We start from the raw sequence: 24,856 nt of genomic DNA, 5'->3' as shown, positions 1-24,856 counted from the left end.
AGACCCAGGATTGCTTCTTGATTCCTGACACTATATTTAACATAAGACATTTAACATAGGTTCTTCCTTCACCAGGAGCGAGTTACATGTCTTTCAAAAATGGAGGTCCTGTGTCATGATATGCAATTGGCATGATAAAGAAGTCTTACTTCTGCGGACATAATCACCAACTATAGGTCAAATTTGCAGGATTTATCTAGTGATGGTGAGCCTGAGGTCTCAAATCTCAATATGAGTTGACAATTCTCAAATGGGACGTAAAACAATATACTTATGTACATGTACATACAATCCTGTGATATCCAATCTTTCTCTGGTAAATGACAGGTACCTATCAATGTCTCCATAAACTAAGAAAGAAAAGAGACATATAATACATTTTAAAAATTGTTTATTACCTGATCAATAATCATAACATGCACAATGTTCTCATCATTGAAGTAAAATTTGATTAATATACAACAAATAAATTAAAAACATTATTTTGGCACGACCTCCTGGAGTTACAAAGCATCACATTGTCTTGACTTGAATGTGTCTAGGGTAAAAACCGATGTACTAAGCTTCTCTGCACATTCTGCAAGTCTTTTGGACGTATTCATCTATACACACAAGTGACAACAACCCTTCTTGTCAAAAGAGAGCTCTGTGCCATCCCTTAAGAATATGATTTTTTATTATTAGAGCGTTACACTGAACACAAGTTCCTGTAAGTCGGATGATTTTTCCTGGCAAGATTTCAAAATCCTCAGTGTCTAGCACCAAATGGACCAATGTTTTACACTGATAGCAATATGCATCCACATTTCGAGTTACTCTAAAATAAAGGAAAATGGTATGTTTAATATTCTTAATGGTGACCAATAATATTCATGAATCCATGCAACATTTATTAATAGAAAAACAGTTAATCTCAGCGAGATTCGTCGAGGCTGGATATTTGGACTGATGCTGCGCCTCTTCCGAAGAGGTGTCGGTCCAAATATCCAACCTCGACGAATCTCGCCGAGATTAGAAAATTGTAAGATATAACACAGGTGCTTGGGTCACAATATATGAATACACATCTAACCTTATACATTTGTGTATTCATGCATGTATTATGACCCAGGGACCTGTGAGATATAATGATTAACTCTGAATAACCATCCTTTTCAGTCTAATAAAAAGGATTTTACAAACATATTCCCTGTACATAAGTTACTTGTGAGTAAAGTCAATTACTATTAACATGATTAACTGGTCAAAATGCAACCTGCTTTACTCATAACACAACTGAAGTAGTGGCGGATCTATATGATTAGGAGTTGGAAAAGTGAATTTAGCATGCATGTACATGGTCATAAAAATAAACCATGCCATTTATTCTACAGAAATTCAATATTGTAACCGGGTTACAAAATTGCCACTCGGGGAAACTGTTCTGATTTATTGTCATACATATATAATGTGTAAGCCGTGGGGATGTGATATGAGGAAATTCGAAATATTGATAAATTTGTTATTCAATGATTTCAGAAATAGAACCGTAAATATTTTACCTTTGTACTTTCCACTGTTGCCAACACTTATAGAATATATATCCAAGTGTCATCTTTCGATACACATAATCGATTCTTACACACCGTGCCGTCGGGTCTCAAAAATTCTGAAAACAGATCGGAAAGTGAACGAGTTTGGTTTTGCTTTTTTATTTTTAGTAAGTAAATCGTACGTAAACTAGTCGTTTAATAACTACAACTCTGGGTAGAAATTGACATGTCATGATATGCAGGCATTTTGCTGTTAATTTATATTTTCACATAATATCTAAGGTCATATGCGACGTTTCTGTCATTTTTTCTAATCTCCTCGATGAGATTTTGTTAAAGTTTCGGGTCAAGGAGGAATATAACACAACACAACGAGAAAAGTGATATACATTACATGATCGTACAATAATTAATATTTTGAATTATTTCAAATTTACTTTATATGGTCAAAAATGTTCTTTTAGATGAAAGTGATCGGGAAAAAAAATAAAGCAATTGCTGGACCTGAATCCGCGATCTACAGATCAGCTGTCAACACGCTAATTAATTTTTAAAAAATGGGTGGTGGTTGCTACAGTAATTGTACATGACAAATATTGCTATATATAAATATAGTTATATTTTCATTCAGTCGGCCGTTATGATGATGTAGTATATCTCCTTAAATTTCATATCGCAGTAATACATGTATTACTAAATACTTCGAACATGTATATCGGCCAGGTTTGGTCGGTGGTTAGATAACTTAAATAGTAATGTAAGCTAGGGTCCCGGGTTCGATTTCCGATTCGTTCAAAGATTTACACCCCCCCCCCTTCTTTAATTGCTGCAATAACTTAGTAATGCCCATATGTATATACAGTCCCTGAAACGTTCTACTTTACCGTTTTTCCGTGCGCTCACTCTTCACAGTTTTGCGTTCACCGTTCACCACTCATTCACCGTTCACAAAGCGTTTACCGTGCGCTCACCGTGCGTCCAGTCTTTTGTCTTGGTATATTGTCATTCGGAACACCAAAGTTAAAGGATCGATTTTGATAGAGAGGCAAACATGAATAAAGAAAACGTGCGTTTACAAGAGTGGAACGAAACTTTCTTATTTAATCAGAAATTTGATAGTGAAGTACAAAATGTCTGGATTATCAACTGTGAAAATTCAAAGAAAACTCCAAAATAATATCTCGAGATGACGCATCAATATTCATGATTTATCATGGAAAGGTCAAACATATATTATAGAATATGATACGAAACATGCATGCATTTCCCCCTGCTTTTCCATATGTATACAAGTACATGTATAGATCTATACATGTAATACTGTACATACTAGTACTGTACACATGAAATTTGCTATTTGTTTGTGAATGATTGCTGCGTGAATTGATGTGAAATTTGCGATAATTTCATGAGAAATATACATTCAGTACTTTTACAAAAATGCACTATACTTTGTTTAGACTGAATATACTCAGAACTGTAGAACTGCAGTTTTTCGATTCTGGTATATTTTATTATTCATCCATTGATTAAATGTAGATATCTTTTTCTTACCTGATTATGAAAACAGAACAACCAAAGGGAAAACATCCGAATGATAAAATATAATAAAATTTTCATCTAGCACTTCTCAACTAATACATTATTAAAAATTTGATAATCAGTAACTTATAAAAGTATATTTGATATCGAAAGAAAAAATAAGTCGGAAAGTTGGTATATACGAAGCAGAGAAACGCTTAATTGCTCTTTATTTCAGGAGGGTTTTTTATACATTGTACTTTAATTGGGATTTGCTTCTTCGATACCCCTCCGTTATTTTCAATTTTGTAACTGGGCGATAAATTCATGAAGCAATCATTGTGTATTTCTTTTCAGCGAATCTCTCTCTCTTATCTAATTTCGGAGTCTAATGCGAGACAATTTTTACTGCATGTGCAAATCATGAAAAGATGAAGATAACAGTGGTCAATCTCATAACTTCTACAAAGAATGCAAAATTAAGAGTTGGGCAAACACGGATATCCCCGGATATACCAGTTGTGGGACCAGGTGCCTCGAAGTAAACATCCTCTGTCGACCGGTCACACCCGCCGTGGGCTCTATATCTTGTTCAGGTAAACGAAGTACATGTAATCCGTAGTCAAAATCAGTGTGTAAAGAACGGCCTAACAATTGATATGAAACACGTCAGACGGCATTTGACCCATTTCATTTTTTTTAATGGGGAAGTTGAAGTATAAGTAGGATTACCAAATGTAGAATTAATGCCAAGTTTGTTTAAAATGCAGTTGTAATAATGAGCCTTACAAACACGAACAGACAATGTTGTTACAAACTGTATTATACTACAACATCACAAACACATGTATGGAAAAAAATACAACTAAGTTCTGTACAACTGTGTCAGTGTTTGAAGCTGTTTCGTTTGGTTGAGGGTGGTGATTTATGCTGGTCCTTTCCGTTTGCTATATTTTGTCGGTGATGAGTGTGATAATGGTGCGCATGCAGCACCGGGACTGACGAAGGAATGGGATGTACGTCATTAGAACTTGCGATGGACATGCGTAGTCCAGGTTTCTGAACATTGAATCGATCGTTCAGCTGCTTTTTCAGAAGAGTGTTCTCGTGTTTTTCTTTCTCTAGTTCTCCAAACACTCTGGTTAATTTATTAGATGTGGTATCTACACGGCTTTCGAAGACCTTGGCCTTGATTTGATCGGATATGTCGGTGCTAGACTTGAGGTCTTTCAAAGGGATGTCCGGGTTCGCAAAAACTTTCAGACACTGATCCAAAACTGCCTTAGAGTTTCCTTTATCGGCTGCTCTTGTACATTTTAATAATATTTCCGGTGCATTATCGCGTCTAAATCGTTGTGTTGGGGGGCCCTTTGTATTAGAACTAAAGAGTGAAGAATTTTTCTTCAGATGGTTTACTAGCACAATTTCACATCTTTTTTTCAGAGGTTGCATATCATATTCGTCTGCGATTGGTAGTAATCGAATCGCTGTTTTCTCTAGAAAAAAGAAAAGAAAATGAATAGTCATGGAAGGTTAAATGGGTATATGATATGGAATTTAAGATAAATGAAATAAAATTTCACATACTTTTAACTTTTGAAAAATTTGAAGTGTGTATGGCGATAGTCTTCGTTAATTTCAGCACGATTCATATAACTGATACCTGTCAAGTCCCGAGCGACACCGGGATGAAAAAATGCGAGAAGTTCCAAGAAGTCATTATATGTCTTGTCCTTGATGACCACTTCCGGTTTTGTCTTCTTCTCACCCACTGCATTGACTGCATGTGCAACCGTAAAAAGCTTCTGAAAATGTTCTGATGCATATCCAAGCAGCGATCGATGTATATAAAACTTTTTGCCCTCCACCACTAGAATCGTATCTGTGTACATGCTCTCCTTAAGAAAGGGAAGTATTGTGCTTTCTGAGGATGCAGGTCCACTTTTACTACCAAAAGCATACCCGTTATGCTGGACCGCGGCCTTGCCTCGGGGAGAGTTCCCTGGGGTGTAGCCTAAATTGACATATCCATTCTTGTCCTTGGGTTCGTGTGTGGTTTTTCTTATAGATCCACTGCTGTTATTTTTTTCAGGCAGAACCGTTTCTTTCACCCCTACCACAACACCGTCCTTTTTGGGAGGTTTGGCGACTTGTTCATTGTCTTTCTGGGAGGAAGGTTGTGCACCAACCGCTCGCTTAACACTGTCCGCCATGAACGTGGGCTTTCACATTAGACGTTGCGAATGTGTATTGCCATGGGAAGACTTTTCGTTAGAATGGTTTTCATTTTAAATGTATCAAGTTTCGAACAGTTGTTTTCGTATTTTGAACCGTTTGTAACGGTTGGTAACCCTGTATGAAAAGCCCCTTTCTTTAAACAATATATCTTCTTTATGCAATTAGATTCACTAACGCTTAAATACTATGTATGCAATTGCTGTGAATACGGTGCGGAAAGTTTTAAGGTGAAACCGCGTGCATATGCATTAAATGGAAAGAATAAAAGCCGGGAGACTTTCTTTATAAAATCATTTTGAAGAAAAAAGTAATACTATGACTTCGCCTTTACACTTCATAAAATCGTTGTTTTAGGAGACGGGCTAACGCCAATTTGATTTTAAAGAACTTGTGTTCTTACACTTTTTCATTTTAGCTGCATGGATTAACATTCTTTCTTCTTCGTTGAAGTCTCCTTTATGATTATCTAATAATACATTCAGCATTTTCTGTTAGTTTAAAAACATTGACCCTAGCTGGCGATGACCCAACCCTCGGCCTCGTTACATTACAACTAAATGATATACAGGCTGGATCGGTCCCCGCTGCTCACTATCATGCCAAATGCTATGAGATACATGTATTAATGTCGTAATCGTGCGGTTTAATAATCAATTTATTTACATAAATTGTTTTGTTAGTGATAAATCTTTGTTATCTACGTACTATTGCAATTTCATTTCTCGATAAGAGTACTTGGCATAAAAACCTACATGTACATAGTTGTAAAAGGTCAAATTACGAAATGTAAAGGATATTTGTAATTTTTGTCTGTATTATGGGGGGGGGGGGCACTTGCTTCCATTTTTTATATATCCCATAATGCATAATTTTTATAGATTTGACGACATAAACTCATCGTCGTTTTACTGGAGGCATGGTGGGGTTGTTAGGTTGGGTTAGTAGTGTAGACTGTGTGTGTGTGTGTGTGTGTGTGTGTGTGTGTGTGTGTGAGAGACCCACTCATTCCTTCCCCCCCTTTCAACCCAGTTTTGAGTTATCGAGATTTTGCTTTTTTTTCACTGTTAGTAACAAAGTTTAGATATCCTTTAGCTGTGTACGTATACATGATGATACAATGGTGGCCGTGGACGCGCCACAGTGAAGTGACTTAGTCCTCTAGACTTTGACCGCGTTGCCTGCCCTAAGCAAAGTCTGAGCATGCTTTAAGTACACGCAGGGCCGTAAATTACATGGAGGCGGAGGAGGCAGCTGCCTCCTCCAACTTTTGAGCCAAAAAAAAATTAAAATTTAAAGTTCATTAGAATTTATGTTGTTTCCAATAACTAAGAACATGATACCTCCCTTAAAAAGCATTCCAAATCTTTTTTTAGAATGAGTTAGTCAAGTAACATCTTAGAAGGCCCTAGAATCAAGGATTTTGCACGAAACGTGTTCAGTGTGCACAAAATGTGCCTAATTTCCTGCCTCCTCCAAATTGAAGGTTAATATACGGCCCTGAGTACACGTTACCTAAAATGAAACTATTTATCTATCTATTTTTTGGAATATGTTCAGAAATTTAGCTATAGAACTGTATTTGTTTTTGCTCGGAATGCAGGACTCGGGTGCATGTATATAGTTTTCATTCGTCCGTCTTTCTGTCTGTTTATTTGTCATCTTCGCTCGTCCGTCTGTCTAGATCTGTATATGCCTGTTGTAAAAAAAAAAATATAATTTAAAAAAATCTATTTCCAGATAGAAATGAAAAGGTATTGCCAATTAGTATATATAAGATTTTTAAAAAAATGAAATATAGGGTTGCTAAATACGGCATTTTTCTGTATCTTCTACGACTGAAATATAAACCTCAATATTGGATCACGTTCGTCCCTTTCCGTAACCAAAAATAGAATTAAAAAATAACCGACTAGTAACAATGTACATATACGCGATTGATAAACCACTGTCCGGGTTGGAAACCATGGAAACGGTGCTCTATTTTGAGGCACGGGACAGTGGTTTTTATGGTCTCCTCCGAAAGCTTCTAAGTGTTCGGCGAAGAGCAAACACTATCTATATTTACATGTACGTCCAAGGTTGAGTCAACGCGGTCAAGGTACAGGTAGGGTATCCTACCGGTCACGAAGCAAATTCGATTTTAACCGCTGAACCACCGGCCCGAAAATGGTATTGGTATAATATGTTTATTCATACATGTATATAAACACACACACACACACACACACACACACACACACACACACACACACACACACACATAATCAGACCCATATGAATGAGAGAGAGGAGAGAGCTCGAGAGCACAGGCACTCGACGTTTTAAATATCTATAATAAAAAAAAAGTCTTCTTGTAAACATAATATTCATGTGAATATTATGTTAACAGGAAGACAATTTTTTTTTTAAAATTATAGATATTTAAAACGTCGAGTGCCTGAGAGAGAGAGAGAGAGAGAGAGAGAGAGAGAGAGAGAGAGAGAGAGAGAGAGAAGTTTTTATCAAGTTCACGTCTTCACACACCATTTTCCTTTATTTAGCATTGGACATTCCTATAATCATAAATACATGTATTATCGGACATTAAGAAGGAGAAAAATCATAATTAATTAATTGTAGTTTTCAAATTTCACTGAGATTAATTAACATTAACGGGACACGATCTCGTTATATACACTGCATGATACCATCACATAGTAATCTGATCTCTATAAAGTTTCGATGTGATATTTTTTTCCTGCGAATTAATCAATCCAGTATGGCCAGATGGACCTTGAGAAGATCTCGTAATTACGAAATTTTCACACCATTATACAAGATTATAAAGTTAACATATCAAATCAATATACCTAATCGTATACTGTATAGCGTTAGATTTTTTTTTTCATTTTTGTTATGCATTGTGAAATATACAACCGATAAAAATAATAAACGGAAAACGTATTTGCCTCACCTACAGTGTATAATTATTTGCATCACTTACAGTGTATAATTAATGCACAACAATTGATGCAGTTTTCTGTTTTTCAGCTTATATACCGGCGTATGAATATACGTGTATGCTTCGATATTCTGAAGAAAAAAGAAAATGGAGTCATTTGAATCATTATCGTTGATAAATCAAGATGACAACACATTTGAAAAACATTAATGACCTATAGAGTAAATATTTTTAGACTAATCATAGATTCACATATGAGAGGGATATGCATGTTAAGAGAGAGAGAGAGAGAGAGAGAGAGAGAGAGAGAGAGAGAGAGAGCAGTGGCGGATTAACGGGGTGGGTGGGTAGGGGGGTACGACCACCCCCTTCCCGGCTCTTCTCCTTTTTTTTAACCGCACCCGAACCTATAAAGGATGTGGTAACTAATGAAAGTAAGAAGGAACAAGAATTTTAGACGAAAATGCATTAAAATGCACCATTTTAAAGCAATCTTTTTAAAATTTTCACAGGGGAGGAACAAGAATTTCAGTTGAAAATGCATTAAAATGCATCATTTTAAATCAATCTTTTTAAAAAATTTCCCCGGGAAAGCCCCCCCCCCCCCGGACTTCAGCCCTCAACCCCCCACAGTAAGGTCTAGATCTGCCACTGGAAGGAGAGAGAGAGAGAGAGAGAGAGAGAGAGAGAGAGAGAGAGAGAGAGAGAGAGAATGGCAAATGAGATGCAGATATAAAAAAAATTTAAGGGGGGATTGGAACCCCCCAGACTGTCACAAAATGCATGTACTTACCTTGATCCGCCACTGTTTACTTTAAGGGGTTGAACAATTTCAAGAACAAATATTATTATATCATGATTATAAATATTTTCCCCCGTATATTAGGATATCATTTTGAACAAACAACATCTGTCGTGATCGCCTAATGCAAGATATGTTTGTCTTCCTTGTTTCTTATTATCAATTCCTTTATCCGGAATTCTACAGTATGAGTTTGTGTTTTTCTTAACCGGAAGTTAACAGAAAAGGGAGGGGTGTTTATAAAACTGATTTAACCAAGACCTGTTGTAGTGTTTATTTTGATATTTCGCCTGTATATTCTTAAGTCGAGATCAGATAAACTAAAACTAAAGAATATGCGATGATACTCCTTTACATTGTGTAGAAAAGTTAACAAAAAGGACGAAAATGGCGAATCAGGGGTTTGTTCCTGGTGGAGCCGTAAACCCATCAACTCAAGTTGAAATCAGCGTTTCTTGCAGGTAAGTAGTCTTTTAAGTTAAAACTTTTCTAAGCCTATGCCTACATCGTACTAGCCCTTGATTAATGCCTCTGTAACAAGCATTTAAGGGAGACAATTGTCATTGTAATGGACCAAAGCAGGACTCGAACCCGGGTCCCATGGATCTCTTGACTTTAATCAGGTGCTCTACGATAGACTACGAATCATGACCTGGCCAGGCCAGTCTGATCCGGGACTGGCGATGGAACCCATTTGACAATCAGGGTTTAAGGAGCTATTTGACATCTAGACATGTATATATCTATGGCACCAAAGACCTTTAGATATGTCTCTGATGGGCAGTAATGGCACCAATGTAACAGGAAGGGAGAATATGTAATGGAAGTGACCTTGATTTGAACCTGAATCACTAGTCAGGTGCTCTACCAACTGAGCTATTTGACCACTGGCTATATAACCCTGACTGACCGCCATATACCTCCAGTGCTCGAGCTGGGCTTCGCCATTTTTGCCAATGGCGAATTTTTTTCAAAAATGGCGAAAAAAAATTGAAAGTGGCGAAAATCCCTTTTTGCAATAAATTGTATTTTAAATCCTTTGTCAGTGACGCATTATAGCCTGTTTGTTTATGCAGTCAAAATCTGTTTATTCAGTCAACGCGTGCGACCGGAAATCTCGCGTCACTCCAGTGCACACAGGAAAGTCGGTGATTATGTAATAAAGTACATCGGACAGCTGTTTACCCTGCTGTGGTCAATTGTTTAACATTTAAAGTCGTATTCATTTTCGTGTTATCATCTCCACATTAATGTCAATTCTTAACCAGAGAACCGACCGGTAATTAAATTGGTCGTATTATTGTGTATAATGTATATATGAATACATCAATTGTTTGTTTTTGCGGCCAAACTCGTTGATTACAAGATTTTGATTTTGATGTGTTTGATTTTAGTTCGAATATTTCATAAACGATGCGGTCGGTCACCATTGATATGGACATAGCAATTTTAATAAATAATTTTCTTTGAAGTTCGGTGCGCAACAGTATAAAAATGCTAATCTCATAAGACTATGCACCCCATTCTATTTTGACACTAAACTTGTAGCTTCTGACCCTAGTCAGTCTAAAATTCAAAACATAACTATGTTTGGCTTTACAGTCAACCCCATATGCTCAAACATCTGATTCTGTCCAAATTGCAAAATCTTCCATACAAAACGGAAATTTAATAGGGATCGAATGGTTGAGATACGACTCTAAATTGGGCTTGATGTTTTGTGACATCTGCATTTCGGGCAATGTACACAATGTTTTCACTGAGGGGTGTAGCATCATGAAGTTTATATTTACAATAGTTACATAAAGTGCTTCATTATTTGTTTTAGTGCATACGGTACACAGTTTTGTATATCTATTTGTAGGGATCATATGTATGTACAATGTAAGCACAGGCAAATACACTGAACACTTACAATTTTAGTGCTTTGAAATACATGTAAATGTTAATATTATCATAATTTATTTACTAATGCAGATGGTTAAATCCAATGATAGAATACATGTGTTTAATTCACTATGCATCAATAAAGTAGGCATATATATTGGTTACTTATGCAAAGTTAGAAAATATGCGATTCAATTATCCGGACGCTTCATTTATCCGGACGATTTTGCTGGGAACCAAAGTGTCCGGATTAACGAGGCTCCACTGTATATGATTTATTATCTGAATTTTGATTTCCATAATAGAATTTATCAAACAAAAAAACTTCTTATTATTTCAGAAAGAAGTGTTTAGGTATGGTACCTGAATATGATTAAGTAATGTAACTGATTCAAAATGCTAAAATAAGTGTAATGAATAAAATAATTATATAATATGATGGAAATAATTGTAAAGCATGCGATTATTTGTGCCGCGCCGCTCCCCGAAAAAGTGGCGAAAGGGAATTCTGGTCCAGTGGGAGCACTGTATACCTCTGGGTCCCTCCTGAATGATATTCTCTCCTCAACTTGGCAAAAAAGTGGTCAATATGAGTATTGACCGGGTCGGTGGTCAATACTGGTTAAAACTGGTTAATACTGGTCGATTGAAAATTATTTGGTCATTATAGTCTGTGTTATTTATTTTAAAAGTATGAATTCTTTTTGAAGCACATAATGTTTTAAAAGATAAAAGTAAACTTCATTCCTTAAACTCATCAAAATTTATGAATGAAGTATTGTATAGAATACGAAACTGTGGACAGAATGTCACATTTCTTGTAAACATTTTATAATGATTGCATTTAGGAAACAATTTGTTCCGACATTTTGTTTAAAAGATACAGTTTTCATTGAAACAGTACAACAGATAAGATTAGAATCATAATTATGTATATCCATCTAACTCCTTTTTAAAGACACTGTCACAATATTTGAATATTATGGTGAGATGATAAATTCAAATGAGTCCGCAAATTAAGATTCCAATTAAAATTATTCAAAATATTTCTCATAAGTCATTTCTGATCCGATTTTGATGAAAAGTCCTATAGAGATGATTGGGATGATAGTGAGAAATTTCTATGTAGTGCTGGGATTGGACATCATTTTGAAAACTTTAATTAAAATATTTGACAATGGTTGCTGTTTGATAAAATATTTTACATTTCCAGAAACCTACAGGATAAGGACACGTTCTCCAAATCTGATCCAATGTGTGTGTTGTTCACTAAGGACACGAGATCAGGCTCTTATCATGAGGTAAGACAGAGCAGGAAATGGAACTCCTACAGTTCAAGAAAGATCCTGACTGTTAAGTGTGTGTACTGTGTAAATAATAAAACATGCTTATTTTCCTATACAGACTTACTGTACAGTGAAGAGTATATATATAAAATGAACCTACATGTTCAGGAACAAGTTCAATACATTGCATATCTAAAACATGAATATTTCAAAAATTTTGAAAAGAAGTTAATGTCTCTGACATTGAGAGACATATGCAAGTATGTATTAATCAAACCAACATTGATTCATAAGACATGTGATTAATGGCCAAAGAGTTTTATAAGGCCTGAAACAATGTTTTAAATCTCAATTTTTTGTGCTCTATATAACTATTCTTTTTTAATCATAAAATCTCTTGTTTTGTTAATAGTTTTCCAGAACTGAGATGATTAAGGACACCCTCAATCCAGACTTTGTACACAAGTTTGTGATGAACTATTTCTTTGAGGAGAGTCAGAAACTTAAATTTGAAATGTAAGGATAAATTCATTTTTTTAAGATAGTCCATACTTAATATTATACAATTAAGTGGAAAATTTATATATACATGTATACATAAATTATTTTGAGATTCTTTATTTCATTTTGACTATAATAATTGCTTTTGTTAAGTTTTAATCCAGTTGTTAGATATTTTTTAGTTTGTTCATTTTAATACATTAATTAATTTATTGCATTGTAAATTTTATTGTAAATGATGTGGAAGTATTTGGGTATATGCAGCTACGCCCCTAACTCTAATCTGATCATAACTCACTTTATTTAGATTTTATGTTTAGAACTACAGTAAAATATCTCTATCTCGAAGTCCGAGGGACCTCGAAAAAACTTCGAGATATCCAGGGGTTCGAGATATCCAAAATCGATCTTGGATATATTTTTGAAGGAGGATATTTGATGCATAGTATGGGATTTGCATTATAAACAACAACCCCGTTGCCGTTTCTTATAGTTTAATACAAGTTGATAAATTAATATTGTGGAATTTCAAAGACAAACATTTCGGTTTTTTTTTAAATATATATAAACATCCAATTGAATTGACATTGTGTTTCAAAATTAAGATGATCGTGCCTATATGCTTACTTTAAGATGTCCAGGCTCGACTGAGATGCAGTTATTGCATTGTAATGAAAGAACCTATCACGTAAGAAACAAAAAAGAAAAGACAGATTTAAAAAAAACTTTTAAATGTTTATTAAATAAATTTTCGTGTTTTCTCTGTACTAGTTCTAATGATGAAGCGTGTGTTATTAAATGCATAATCGTTATTAAGAGCATTACCTTCAAGCGTACTTTGCCGATTTTGTGCGTTTATCTAACCCACATGTTAATGATAGAGCGTGTGTCATTCACAACGCCATCCCTAGAATCGGGTGTTAGTTCATAATTGGCGTTGAACTTTAGCCGTATTGTTGGAAGGCTTCACTAATCACCTAAGCTGTTGAACCATTCATCGTGACCTGGTTCTACTCGGAAAAGGCGAGCGTGGATTAGCGGTCATTAATTATAATTGATGTAGCTGTGGGTGTGAATGTGTGACTTAATGATACCAGGTATGGTAATCAGAGCAGACAATTGACTGCACTTCGAGATAAACCAGGTGAATTTAGAGTATGGGACCTTGAAAATACTTCGACATAAGCGGGGTGTTCGAGATTACCATGTTCGAAATATCAGAAGTTTTTTTAATTATTTATATAGGGAAAATGGCTGGGACCGGCGGTCGACTTCGACTCAAGTGGGGTATTCGAGATAAACCATATTCGAGATACAGATATTTTACTGTATTTGTTCATTTGATGTTCAATAAATGAATATTAATATGCGTACAATGACATGAATATAGATAAAAGACTAGTGTAAGATTCATAGACCAATTCTGCATGATTGCTTTGAGGATTGTTGCTTAAATTTAAGAATTTTAAGAAGTGATACAGTTATCTGCCATTTCAAGAAAATAATTCTCCTTATCATAGTTTAATTTGTACAAAACTACCAGTACATCTGTACCTTTTCATCAAATTACTCTCAAATTTTATCAATTGAAATCTGGTCCTATCTGGATATTAATTCCATCATATAACTTGGAAATTTATATCAGTAGTTTTAATTCTTAAGTTGATTATTTCAGAGATGTGATGAGTTGAATACTCATCTACTCACAATGGAGTTGGAGGGGATATACATGTTGTAATGGGATGACTTAAGTGATTTCATGCGTATATATGCATAACACTGATAAATGCATCAGGTTGGATGTTTTGTTCTGACAGCTGTGAAGTGATGCTCTGCTTTTCCATGTGTGATGTTACAATTACACGTATCTTATCTATTGTAGATATGATGTTGACTCCCCTAAACAAGCCCTTACATCTCATGTGAGTAAACTTAATGTACTGATAGTGAGTATTGAAGAAATAGAAATGACTTACTGACTAATCATAATGTTACATGTACTGATAGTAAGTATTCAGGAACTAGAAACGACTTACTGACTAATGCACAATGTTAGATTCTTTTATACTGTTTGTAGGTCACACTGTCACAGTCTTGAAGGTAATTAACACATGTTTATAGGTGACAGTGAACAACACATTCATGTTTATTTGTGACAGTGAACAACACATGTTTATATGTGACAGTGAACAACAAATGTATATATGTGACAGTGAACAACACATGTATATATGTGACAGTGAACAACACATGTATATATGTGACTGAACAACACATTCATGTTTATAAGTGACAGTGAACAACACATTCATGTTTATATGTGACAGTGAACAACACATTCATGTTTATATGTGACAGTGAACAACACATTCATGTTTATATGTGACAGTGAACAACACATGTATATATGTGACAGTGAACAACACATGTTTATATGTGACAGTGAACAACACATTCATGTTTATATGTGACAGTGAACAACACATGTATATATGTGACAGTGAACAACACATGTTTATATGTGACAGTTAACAACACATTCATGTTTATATGTGACAGTGAACAACACATGTTTATATGTGACAGTGAACAACACATTCATGTTTATATGTGACAGTGAACAACACATGTTTATATGTGACAGTGAACAACGCATTCATATTTATATGTGACAGTGAACAACACATTCATGTTTATATGTGACAGTGAACAACACATTCATGTTTATATGCGACAGTGAACAACACATGTTTATATGTGACAGTGAACAACACATTCATGTTTATATGTGACAGTGAACAACACATTCATGTTTATGTGTGACAGTGAACAACACATTCATGTTTATATGTGACAGTGAACAACACATGTATATATGTGACAGTGAACAACACATGTTTATATGTGACAGTGAACAACACAAGTATATATGTGACAGTGAACAACACATTCATGTTTATATGTGACAGTGAACAACACATTCATGTTTATATGTGACAGTGAACAACACATTCATGTTTATATGTGACAGTGAACAACACATGTTTATATGTGACAGTAAACAACACATTCATGTTTATATGTGGCAGTGAACAACACATTCATGTTTATAGGTGACAGTGAACAACACATGTTTATATGTGACAGTGAACAACACATTCATGTTTATATGTGGCAGTGAACAACACATTCATGTTTATAGGTGACAGTGAACAACACATGTTTATATGTGACAGTGAACAACACATTCATGTTTATATGTGACAGTGAACAACACATTCATGTTTATAGGTGACAGTGAACAACACATTCATGTTTATATGTGACAGTGAACAACACATTCATGTTTATATGTGACAGTGAACAACACATGTTTATATGTGACAGTGAACAACACATGTTTATATGTGACAGTGAACAACACATGTATATATGTGACAGTGAACAACACATGTATATATGTGACAGTGAACAACACATGTATATATGTGAAAGTGAACAACACATTCATGTTTATATGTGACAGTGAACAACACATGTTTATATGTGACAGTGAACAACACATGTTTATATGTGACAGTGAACAACACATGTATATATGTGACAGTGAACAACACATGTATATATGTGACAGTGAACAACACATGTATATATGTGAAAGTGAACAACACATTCATGTTTATTGGTGAAAGTGAACAACACATTCATATTTAAGGACATACACAACATTTCTGACATTAGTTTTTCATCTCCTTGATATGAAGAGTTCTTGACATATAATTTCCAAAATAGGGTTGAATTTTATATTGTAGTAATATGTTACCATACTTCGTATATCGGCCTGGAACAGCTCAGTGGTTAGGTCACCTGAGTAGTTATGCAAAGGTACCAGGTTTGATACCCGTTTATGCTGAAGATTTTTCTCCCTTTCTTTGCTGCAACTTAGTAATACAAACTTCTGCAAGACATGAGAGCTGACTATATTTTAACTTGCCACAACCAGGAACTATTAAAATATGCTAACTTTAAAACAGACATGGTAATATGGACTCCAAGATTTTTTGTAGAAATGAGATAGAATGAAATTGAATTGTACATGAAATGTCACAAAAACATATATATTATTGAGGAACGTTGTGTATGTCCTTAAGAATAGGTAGGTGACAGTGAACACTTTGCAGCTGATTCATATTAATTAAATAAGTGGCCATGAACAATGCAGCCTTATTTATAGGTGAAAGTGAACAGTGCAGTCATGTTTGTAGGTGAAATGTACATGTAAAAGGAAAAATCATTATAAGAATTTGTACTTTGCATAAAGCAACTGGAAATTGTGACAATGGTGCTCTGTTTAGCTAGTGACTGATAAAAAGATCAATTAAATACATTAACCACTTTGAAAATTGCAAAAAATGTTCTGTGTTATTAAAATTAAGTCAATTACCTAAACCTTTGAAGGTAAACATGTTAAAACGATGTTGTAAATATGCAATCTGGTTACTATTAAGTCCAGTTTGATTAAAATCAGACTTCATACTCATTATCATATCGTTGGGAACGATATGATAATGAGTATGGGGTCTGATTTTAATCAGACTGCTATTAATTCTGAACCATTATGGTCAGACCATTAATTTCTGGATTTGACTAAACCTTTTTAAAATCTCTTGAAATCCCTTGGACTAGAGTTGTCGAAAGTCACCTGTATGGTACCGGGCTTTATACAGTCAATAAATGTTCATATATATTACAAGACTTTATGTAGGAAATAAATTTACATATCATAGGGCTTTATACAGTCAATAAAGGTATATATTACAGGGCTTTATACAGTCAATAAATGTTCATTTATATCACAGGACTTTATGTAGGAAATAAATTTATATATTAGAGGGCTTTATACAGTCAATAAAGGTATATTACAGGGCTTTATACAGTCAATAAATGCTCATATATGTTACAGGACTTCCTTGGGAGATTGGAGTGTACTCTTGGTGAAATTGTTGGGGGCTGCAGTGGAAGACTGGATGCCAAGTTGCAGTAAGTTATTGAGAATTCATGCTCCTTGAAAATAAAATGTTACAAGCAATGATAATCATCTTAGTTATTGTATTGACTTAAAGAATGAAATTGTCTAGTTCGTATTATGGGGTATAAAAATAGGGGAAGCATTGGATAATTTTATATTCTTGACAAAACTAGCAGATTATGCAGAAATTCTGCTCCCCCTCCGTTCTCCTCCTCCCCTTTGCTGTCATTGTTTTCAGTTGACCCATAATGCAACTAGACAAACTAGACTGATTCCTTATATTTACATGTATATTTTGTGACAAAACATATTTTATATGTATAAATATAGGCTTTTATATCAAGTTAAAAGGTCACTTGCCTGTCATAGCACCTTCATTTATTCAGACAAAAGCAATGACACATAGGTTTATTACAGACACAACACAGAGGAATGCTAATATTTATTTAATGTTTGTCAACTATGTGATATAAATTTGAAAGATATTGGAATTCTACATTTTATGATTTCAGGGGATCTAAGGGACAGGGGCAGATTATTGGTAGGTAAAGGAAATGTTATGTAAGCCTTAAATTGTTTCAACACCTGCAAAACAAGATACAAACTTTAAGGCAAAACATACCTGAATAAACAAGAAGTTGAATTTGAGTTGCATGATGAAGAAATAAAAACATATGTACATTCAAAATGATTTTGTTGGTAGTATATGTGGATTTATGGGGTAACACTCAGAGTTTTATTGTTCATTTTAGTAAGAGCAGAAGAAATGAGCAGCTCCAAGGTAGAGTATGAATGAGTATAATACATGTGTTGTATGATCTTCCTATTATCTCCCGATTAGAAGAATTCCATGTCATCCCGAATCTTGCAATATACAAGTACATGTGCTTTTGTTTCTTTCCTATTAGGAAATGTTAACTCTTCACTTCAGTGGAAGCAAGTTAGACAAGAAAGACTTCTTTGGAAAATCGGACCCTTTCCTAATTTTCTATAAAGCCAATGAGGATGGCAGGTATGTTACCATGGTAACTGATAGGTAACTGAATCGGGGCTTTGGGAAGTATGAAATCTGCTATTCTGTTGATTCTTGTTGTAATGCAATGAAATTTATTTAAACCATACAAGCTTGGTAACAAAGAAGTAAATTTCAGATTCCACAACTTTCCAATTAAACACACATTCTTTGATGTGTCTGTTTGTAAGTAAAAAATCTCCAAGTAAACTTCATTATTTTTCAAACTTGCTAAAGACACAGGCTAGCTGAATGTTTCTGTTATGAATTTAGAAAATAATGAAGGAGAGTTTAAGTTGTGACAACTTTCTCTCCCCATTCTCTAGACTACTGTGGGTGAGAAGGTAAGTGTGTGAGGCACAGTGAAAAATTCACCATGAAAGTGGTGTAACACACATCAGTAATGGAATAGTTAGAGGTACACATGTGTCAGTACTTTGTATATTAGCTCACCTGAACCAAAGTAAGCTATTCTTATCAAAATATGTCTACCCATATGTATATGTAGTATGTCCATTGGTAATTTCTTGTTATTACTTCTTCTCTAACACCATCAAACTTACCACAAACTTGTGTTAGATGAAGTGGATTCAGATTTATTTAAATGAAGGGCCATGTCCCATTCCAAGGGGAGATAATTGAGTAAAGAAGTAAAGAAATACGGCTGAGGATTTTAAGTATTCTTTTCTCTACAAGCAAAGTTCCAGAACCAGCATAAACTTACAAAAGTGTCCTTATATAATGAAGATACAAGTTTGATTAAACTATGACCTGAGGGGCCAAGGTATAGAGAATTGAATTGTAAGAATATGTGAAATAAGCAGCATAAGAACCACAAATGTACAATTTATCAAATTCATATGCAAGCATCCCCATGTAGTGTAAATTCAGGTTGTTTACTCCATGCTTCCACAGGCAAGAGATCTAATGTTTGCATAGGAATGTGTAGGAATTTTATTTTTATAAATGTTCTTCTCGAAAACCACTAAGGTACATGTCATATAAAAATGCAAGAGTCCTCATGTTGTGTTAAGTCAGATTTGCTCACACTTCAACCTATGAAGGGCAGGGCCTGTATAGGGGTTTAAAATTTTATAAAAGGATACATGTAAATAAATGTAAAATCATTAGGAATATTGTTTCTAAAAAATAAACCTTTTCATGACTATTTCTGTAACCACAAGGTCAGTCTCAATTGAAGCTTTCTTGGGTAAAGAGGATTCAAGTTTGTTCAAAGACCATGCCCCTTTCAAGGGGAAAAGAATAGGAAATGTTGAAATTATGATGGGGCTTATCCTGAAATGTATTGACGGGAAAAATCATATTGTATAGATTTGTTCTGTTGTTGGCCCTTTATGTTGGGTCAGTTTATGGCCACAGTGAGGGTTTGCAATAGGAATATATGGGGTAAATTTTAATGAAAAAAATATTCTTTCAAGAACATCAAGTGTATGAATTGTCAAATGAATGTGAAAGCATTTTTATGTGGTGTAGATTCAAATGGTTGTACCTGAGGTCAACGTGGAACCCTAATATACAGAGGGGTGTAAATTATGAGTAGAAATATACAATGTATATCTATTTATATAGGGAAACAGTTTAAAATTGGCCAAATTGAATTAAATTCTTCATATAGTGTAGATCCAAATTTGTTTAAAGCATGACCCTTCAGGTAGTGTCAGCGTGGTCTTTCAGTAGAGATTCAGAGAGTGCATGTGGAAATTTAATAGAATTGATGTCCCCCAGTAGAAATAAAATGATTACAGTTGGTTACAAATGGATGTATCCTGAAATGTACAGCGTATATAGTTGTTCATTAGTACATGTATGTTATGGCTTTTTGTTGAGTCATTTTTAAAAGTGTTACAAACTAATGTGTCTTTATCTCTGTAAATCTGTATAAGCAAAGTGACTCAGGTGAGTGTTATGGTCTGTGGGCCTCTTGTTTTTTAAAGCAACTAATGTATGTATATAATGTAATACATGTACTCGTGTACGAATATTGTCATAATTAAATGAATTCTCTTTTCTCCCTCCAGTTTCACAGCTGTTCACAAGACTGAAGTTATAAAAAATACGTTAAACCCAACATGGAAACCATTTCAAATTCCAGCGGTCAAGCTCTGCAATGGTGACTATGACAGGTACAGTATTACAGTTACAATCTCTGACATCTGAATGTCTAGTCATCAGTAATATAATTATCACAGATAATTGCTCTTATTATTATATTCATGACACTCTACAGTACCATTAAGGTTTGGCGTCCCTCCTCTTGATTGACAGGAAAGAAATAACCCGCCTTACCATGTGATGTACTGTGTAATGGGGAGAGATTGCTGTAAGCGTGAATTCGTTATGAGCGTCTCCTTAGTAACCATGTTTTACTGTAATACATATACAATACTTACATTAATAGTATTACTTCCTATGTATTTTGTAGAACTGTGAAGATTGAATGTTATGACTGGGACAGTGATGGAAGGTGATTTTTGGGGGGGCATTTTCATGGGAAAGGGGGGGGAGATGTTTTCCAAAAAAAAATTGTAAAATTTAAAATGTTTGAAGTAAAGTGTACCTGATATTTGAATATATTGATTGATAATTATGTGGCAAAAGTATTTTTTGGAGTAAGAAGACAATTAGTATATTATAAAATCAATTTTGAAGAAAAGTGTTCAATCTTGAATGTGTTCAGGTTTTTGTATTTTAATAAATTGAATGTTGCAGATCTTGTCAAATCATTTCAAACGATTAATACATGTACATTTTCTACCTTTGTGTAACTGATATGTTATAGAATAAGAAATCTAGAAACTTATTCATTCCAGCAGCCATGATATAATAGGTTACTTCACCACCAATGTAAGGGAGTTAACTGGAAAATCAAACCTTAGTTTTGAGGTAAGGAAAATGTGAAAGCTATGCAATCATTAATTGGGTTAAAGATGGGCTGAAAATCAATGAAAAAAACAACATGGATTTAATACTTTATGAAGATGCAAAAATGAAAAGTTGAGGCTTTGCATGTGTTTGCAGCCAAGAATAGCATTTCTCTAAGTGTACACAAATGAAATATGTTTTGAGAATTGAAAATCTCTCTCTCTCTCTTCTCTCTCTCTTTCTTGGAGTGTAATGTGTTTGAAAATATTTTTTCTTTCATTACAGGTGATAAATCAAAAGAAGAAAGCAAAAAAGAAAGGCTATAAAAATTCGGGTCAGGTAATGAGATTTTGAAGTTGTACAGTTCTCTATTTAATGTGTATCTACAATAGAGCAGGGTGTTTCCCTCCAGGCTGAGGGTAAGTTACTGAGAGGAAAGTGTTCATCGATACACATTAAATGACAGTTCTATTGCCTAATCATGCTGGTAATATACCCCAAGATTTTTTGTAGAAACGAGATAGAATGCAAGTGAATTGTACCTGAAATGTCACGATAAATATTTTATTGAGAATTACCGCACATGTTCTTGATATTTTTAGATCACAGATCTTTTTTTTTTTTGAGGGACTTGAAATTTGGTAGACATTCCTGTATGTTTTCATAAATGGTGATCGATAAAAGAAATACTACCCAGTAGTTTAGCCCAGTGAATGAAATGTAAATTTGTTACAATGTCATTGTTTATTGCAGATTCACTTACTCAGCATAAAGAAGGAAATAAAGCCATCATTCTTAGACTTCCTGAAAGGAGGGTATGCAAAGCATTTTCAACAAACTGATACAGAAAAACTTATTTTCTTGAACATAATGGACTTTCACACTAAACTGTTGAATTTATCTGAAAATCAAAAGTTTTTTATTGACATATTTTGTAGGACACAGCTGAATTTTACAGTTGCAATAGATTTTACTGGGTCCAATGGAAATCCCTCTTCTCCCCACTCTTTGCATTACATCAACCCTTATCAGCCCAATCAATATGTAGCAGCTATCCAGGCTGTAGGGGAGATAATCCAGGACTACGATAGGTAATGAACTGTGGAAAGTTTATCATTCATAAGAAATAAATTTCATTTTCGAAAAACATGAGGGTATATTTACATTCACTGAATCTTTTCTCCTATATTTCCTTTGAAATTGACATTCCTTTATCATACAATTGAATACATGTTTGTTGCAAACTAGTTCGATCCGGTTTTTTAGTGCCAACTGTCTGCATAATCATTACTAAATATGGAGCGTCATCAAGGTCAAAGGGTACATTGACTATTCCGTTTAACGTAACAAATGGGTCAAAAGGCTGAAAATTACCTATATTTATATTGACAATATTTGATAAAATGAATGTTTTTGCATGCATTTGTTGTTTTCGTTGTAGCGACAAGCTATTTCCAGTATTGGGCTTCGGTGCCAAACTACCAGATGGATCTGTTTCACATGAGTTTCCCATCGTAAGTTTTGTTTTCTTGGCATGTTTTAAAATTTTATGAGATACAAGAGGGGGGAAGAGGCAAATTGTTTTTAGTGTGAATATCTATAATTAAATTTAATTTTGGCTATATTAAAGTTTTGAACTGTAAGAAGTATACTCATGTCTAATGAAAAGTACCCATGGGTACGAAGGATATGGCATCTATTAATGAAAATAGATACTAGTTTCTAGGCAGTAACTTACAAGTTTATAGATGAGCTTATTCATTATTTGCACCAAAGGTTGGTGCAAGGAAAAGCTTGTCTGAGATTGCCTTTGAGGTCACAGGTTTAAGGTTTCATCTTGTTACTAAAACTAAATTTTCAGAAATTCCATATTAGAGCTTACAGGCTTTCAAGCGGGCCCTTATTTTTCTACAACAGCCCTTATTTTCCTTATTTGAGCTTTAGAATCCTAAAAAAGCCCTAAGTTTTTGTTGAAATTCCTACATTTTAAATTTTGAAAGTTTGAATAAATTTGACATAAAGTAAGTGTTGGAATTTATTAAATTTAGTCTTAGTATACTTTCAGAAAATGAATATGTTGATTAAATGTACATTTCAGAAGACATCTTGATGGTTATCAGCTATATTCGGCATTGATTGTGAGCCATGGGAGTCCACTTGAATTATAACATGGTTTGTGCAGAATGCCGAATATGGCTGTTGATGACCACTGGTATGATCTTCTGAATGGGTAATTAGTTTTTGTATTATTGCTCTTGCAAATGGTGGGTAAAACATTTTTTTCTTTCCTATTGATTTGTAAAGAAGTAGGTACAGTTTCTAAAGTCATCTGGCCCAAAATATTGATGATTTCACTTGGAGCTCAAACCCTGGCATTCAAATAAGGAATAGATTAGCAAACCCAAAACCCGCTCAGTTTGATCAGCAAAATGATTTGTGTCATATGATGAGAGCTTAAAGTTGGCATAAAATTGCAAAAATGCCATTTTCAACGAAAATATCCACAAATTCAGGTGGTTTTCCTTTCAGAAAACATACAGCGCATGCGTCGAGCAAATTCATATTCAAGCATGTTTTTCATCTTATAATAATACACAATATATATCATTTTCATTTTGCTCGACAAATGCGCACATCTTTTCCTGAGCAATAATCTGTATGACATTTGAGTTTTCAGGCTTATTTTGAAAAAAAAAGGCGGGAAATGTCTTATTCATGATGTCATAATGCTATTCAATTAGGAATATCATTCTGATTTTGTTGACATAGTATACCTGGCATATATTCTACTTTCTTAAAACGCTGATTAAGGTTAATTCCAGACACATTTTATTGAGGGAAAATTTTTGGGCGTTTTTATGTATTCAATCGTACCCTGTTCTTTATCCCTTATTTTTGTCTAAAAAGCTCTAAAAAATCCTTAAAAAGGCCCTTTTTTTTTTAATTTTGCCCTAAAAATGGCCCTTATTTTTATACGCCCGTCTTTAGACGGGAGGTATTATGGTACAGCGATGTCTGTCCGTCCGTCCGTTTGGGGTTTTCTCTGTATAATTTCATTTCCCTTTCACATATCATGCTGAAACTTGCTGTGTAGCTTCTTTGTGGGTCACTCTGGATCATACTGCAATTTTGATCTGTTTCGACCTTTTTTCCAGGAGTTTTGCCCCTTTATTTGGAAATAATTATTATATGGAGGGTACATAATTTGTCCGCCCTACTCCTCC

At 34.5% G+C, this 24,856-nt stretch overlaps 2 protein-coding genes across 4 annotated transcripts in view; one reads left to right on the top strand and one right to left on the bottom strand.

Moving 5' to 3' along the window:
• The window catches only part of LOC125653380 (uncharacterized), a 41,360-nt gene extending 35,256 nt beyond the window's left edge, over positions 1–6,104 (bottom strand). Inside the window, exons 1-3 of one of the 2 annotated variants that reach the window (XM_048882818.2) lie at positions 4,717–6,104; positions 1,542–4,549; positions 375–817 (exon numbers count right to left, since the gene is read on the bottom strand). In XM_048882818.2, the coding sequence (XP_048738775.2) occupies positions 3,939–4,549; positions 4,717–5,266 (1,161 nt within the window). In that variant the 5' untranslated portion in view covers positions 5,267–6,104 and the 3' untranslated portion in view covers positions 375–817; positions 1,542–3,938. Of the gene's footprint in view, positions 1–374; positions 818–1,541; positions 4,550–4,716 lie in introns of those variants that run through there. The other variant, XM_056144614.1, reaches the window with a different exon arrangement.
• A 3,100-nt stretch (positions 6,105–9,204) lies between these two features.
• LOC125653377 (copine-8-like) overlaps positions 9,205–24,856 on the top strand; it is a 23,669-nt gene continuing 8,017 nt past the window's right edge. Inside the window, exons 1-15 of one of the 2 annotated variants that reach the window (XM_048882812.2) lie at positions 9,205–9,495; positions 12,135–12,222; positions 12,620–12,723; positions 14,591–14,630; positions 17,672–17,748; positions 18,250–18,278; positions 18,490–18,518; positions 18,646–18,749; positions 20,789–20,893; positions 21,193–21,234; positions 21,581–21,653; positions 21,918–21,971; positions 22,386–22,447; positions 22,571–22,723; positions 23,074–23,146. In XM_048882812.2, the coding sequence (XP_048738769.2) occupies positions 9,422–9,495; positions 12,135–12,222; positions 12,620–12,723; positions 14,591–14,630; positions 17,672–17,748; positions 18,250–18,278; positions 18,490–18,518; positions 18,646–18,749; positions 20,789–20,893; positions 21,193–21,234; positions 21,581–21,653; positions 21,918–21,971; positions 22,386–22,447; positions 22,571–22,723; positions 23,074–23,146 (1,107 nt within the window). In that variant the 5' untranslated portion in view covers positions 9,205–9,421. The remainder of the gene's footprint in view (positions 9,496–12,134; positions 12,223–12,619; positions 12,724–14,590; positions 14,631–17,671; positions 17,749–18,249; positions 18,279–18,489; positions 18,519–18,645; positions 18,750–20,788; positions 20,894–21,192; positions 21,235–21,580; positions 21,654–21,917; positions 21,972–22,385; positions 22,448–22,570; positions 22,724–23,073; positions 23,147–24,856) is intronic. The other variant, XM_048882813.2, reaches the window with a different exon arrangement.

This window comes from Ostrea edulis, chromosome 7, assembly GCF_947568905.1.
Source record: "Ostrea edulis chromosome 7, xbOstEdul1.1, whole genome shotgun sequence".
NCBI classification, from domain to species: domain Eukaryota; kingdom Metazoa; phylum Mollusca; class Bivalvia; order Ostreida; family Ostreidae; genus Ostrea; species Ostrea edulis.
Note: the sequence above shows the minus strand (reverse complement) of the source record. Positions and strands in the feature narration are given on the sequence as shown.